This window comes from Lottia gigantea (genome assembly GCF_000327385.1).
Source record: "Lottia gigantea unplaced genomic scaffold LOTGIsca_67, whole genome shotgun sequence".
NCBI lineage: Eukaryota > Metazoa > Mollusca > Gastropoda > Lottiidae > Lottia > Lottia gigantea.
In genome coordinates, this window is record NW_008710284.1 from 631619 (window position 1) to 633434 (window position 1816).

Below are 1816 nucleotides of genomic sequence, written 5' to 3' on the forward strand. Positions count from 1 at the left end.
ACTAATGGAGCTGTAAAAAGTAGGGAGAACCCTACCCCTAGGTTCCTTTGTGGTACTGTGTGGGGTACAGTGACATAGTAAAATATCTGACAATATCTTGATAGACTCATTAATGTTTTAGCTTTGTATAGACACCAAAAGTTTTGGGAAATTTGGCTTTTAAGAAGGTAAAAAATTCTGAGAACTAGGTTGGGACAACACCCATAAAAGCTGACAATTTGTGTCCTAATGGTTTTGATATTCCATCCGTATTTCACGTCCGAGGAACGGGTAGGGTCAGGTTCATCAGACTAACTCACTGGGGGTAGCTTGTTGGTACCCCAGGCTAAGCACTAGCTGTAGATTAATACCACCCCATTGGCAGACTCTGTAAATATTTATGATTAAATACAAGATTGTTGTTGATTTTGTCGTTCAAAGTGGTACAGCATCAAAACAGATGTAACCGATTGGTTACTTGTTTGATTTTGGTTACATATGTAAAACTCATGGCTACATATGTAATATTCTTGGCTACATATGTAATATTCATGGCTACACATGGTTAAATGTAAAATATTCATGGTTACATTTGTGAAATTCATGGCTGCATAAGTATTATGATTATTACATGAGTCTTACATATGTAACCATGAATATTACATATGTAACCATGAATATTACATATGTAACCATGACTATTACATATGTTACCATGACTATTACATATGTAGCCAGGACTATTACATATGTAACCATGAATATTACGTATGTAACCATGAATATTACATATGTAACCATGAATATTACATATGTAACCATGACTATTACATATGTAACCATGACTATTACATTTGTAACCATGAATATTACATATGTAACCATGAATATTACATATGTAACCATGAATATTACATATGTAATAGCCATGGTTACAAATGTACGATTCATGGTTACATGTGTAATATTCATGATTATCTTTGTAATATTTACGGTTACATATGTAAAACACATGGTTACCTGTGTAATATTCATGGCTACATATGTTAAATTTGTGGTTACATATGTAAGACTCATGGTTACATATGTGGAATTCATGGTTACCCTTGTTATATTCATGGTTACATATGTTTTATTCATGGTTACATATGTAAGACTCATGTAATAATCATAATACTTATGCAGCCATGAATATTACATATGTAACCATGAATATTACATATGTAACCATGAATATTACATATGTAACCATGAATATTACATATGTAATACTCATGGTTACCTGTGTAATAGCCATGGTTACAAATTTACGATTCATGGTTACATATGTAATATTCATGATTATCTTTGTAATATTTATGGTTACATATGTAAAACACATGGTTACCTGTGTAATATTCATGGCTACATATGTTAAATTTGTGGTTACATATGTAAGACTCATGGTTACATATGTGGAATTCATGGTTACCTTTGTTATATTCATGGTTACATATGTTTTATTCATGGTTACAACTTTGGATGTAAAGATTTTTGTAGGTTGGTCATGTTGTTCAGTTGTTATGAATGGTAAATAATGGCCTTAACCATATGAATTGTAGCCTACAGAAATATAATTATATATCTATAATAAATTTATCAAACATTATCTTTACAGTTTTTCTTATGAAACAATTGGTGAGGAATGAGGATGCTGGCAGACTCTGGTTAAAGTGGGGAGAAGAATTTGCTGCCAGACTGGTTTAGGAAGGGAGACAGACAGTTATAAGTAAGGTGAAATATTTGCTGCCAGTCTGTTTAAGGCAGAGATAAATAGATTGCCAGGTTATTTTGCCAC

The 1816-nt window shown here is 32.2% G+C and overlaps 1 protein-coding gene across 1 annotated transcript; it reads right to left on the reverse strand.

The window, feature by feature from the left end:
• Nucleotides 1-580: 580 nt before the first annotated feature.
• Nucleotides 581-1102, reverse strand: LOTGIDRAFT_129993 (hypothetical protein; the record flags this gene model as incomplete). The annotated part of the gene is made up of 1 exon (XM_009065024.1): nt 581-1102. A coding segment is annotated over one exon (522 nt), but the record flags the coding sequence as incomplete, so codon positions are not given.
• Between the last annotated feature and the right edge of the window lie 714 nt (nt 1103-1816).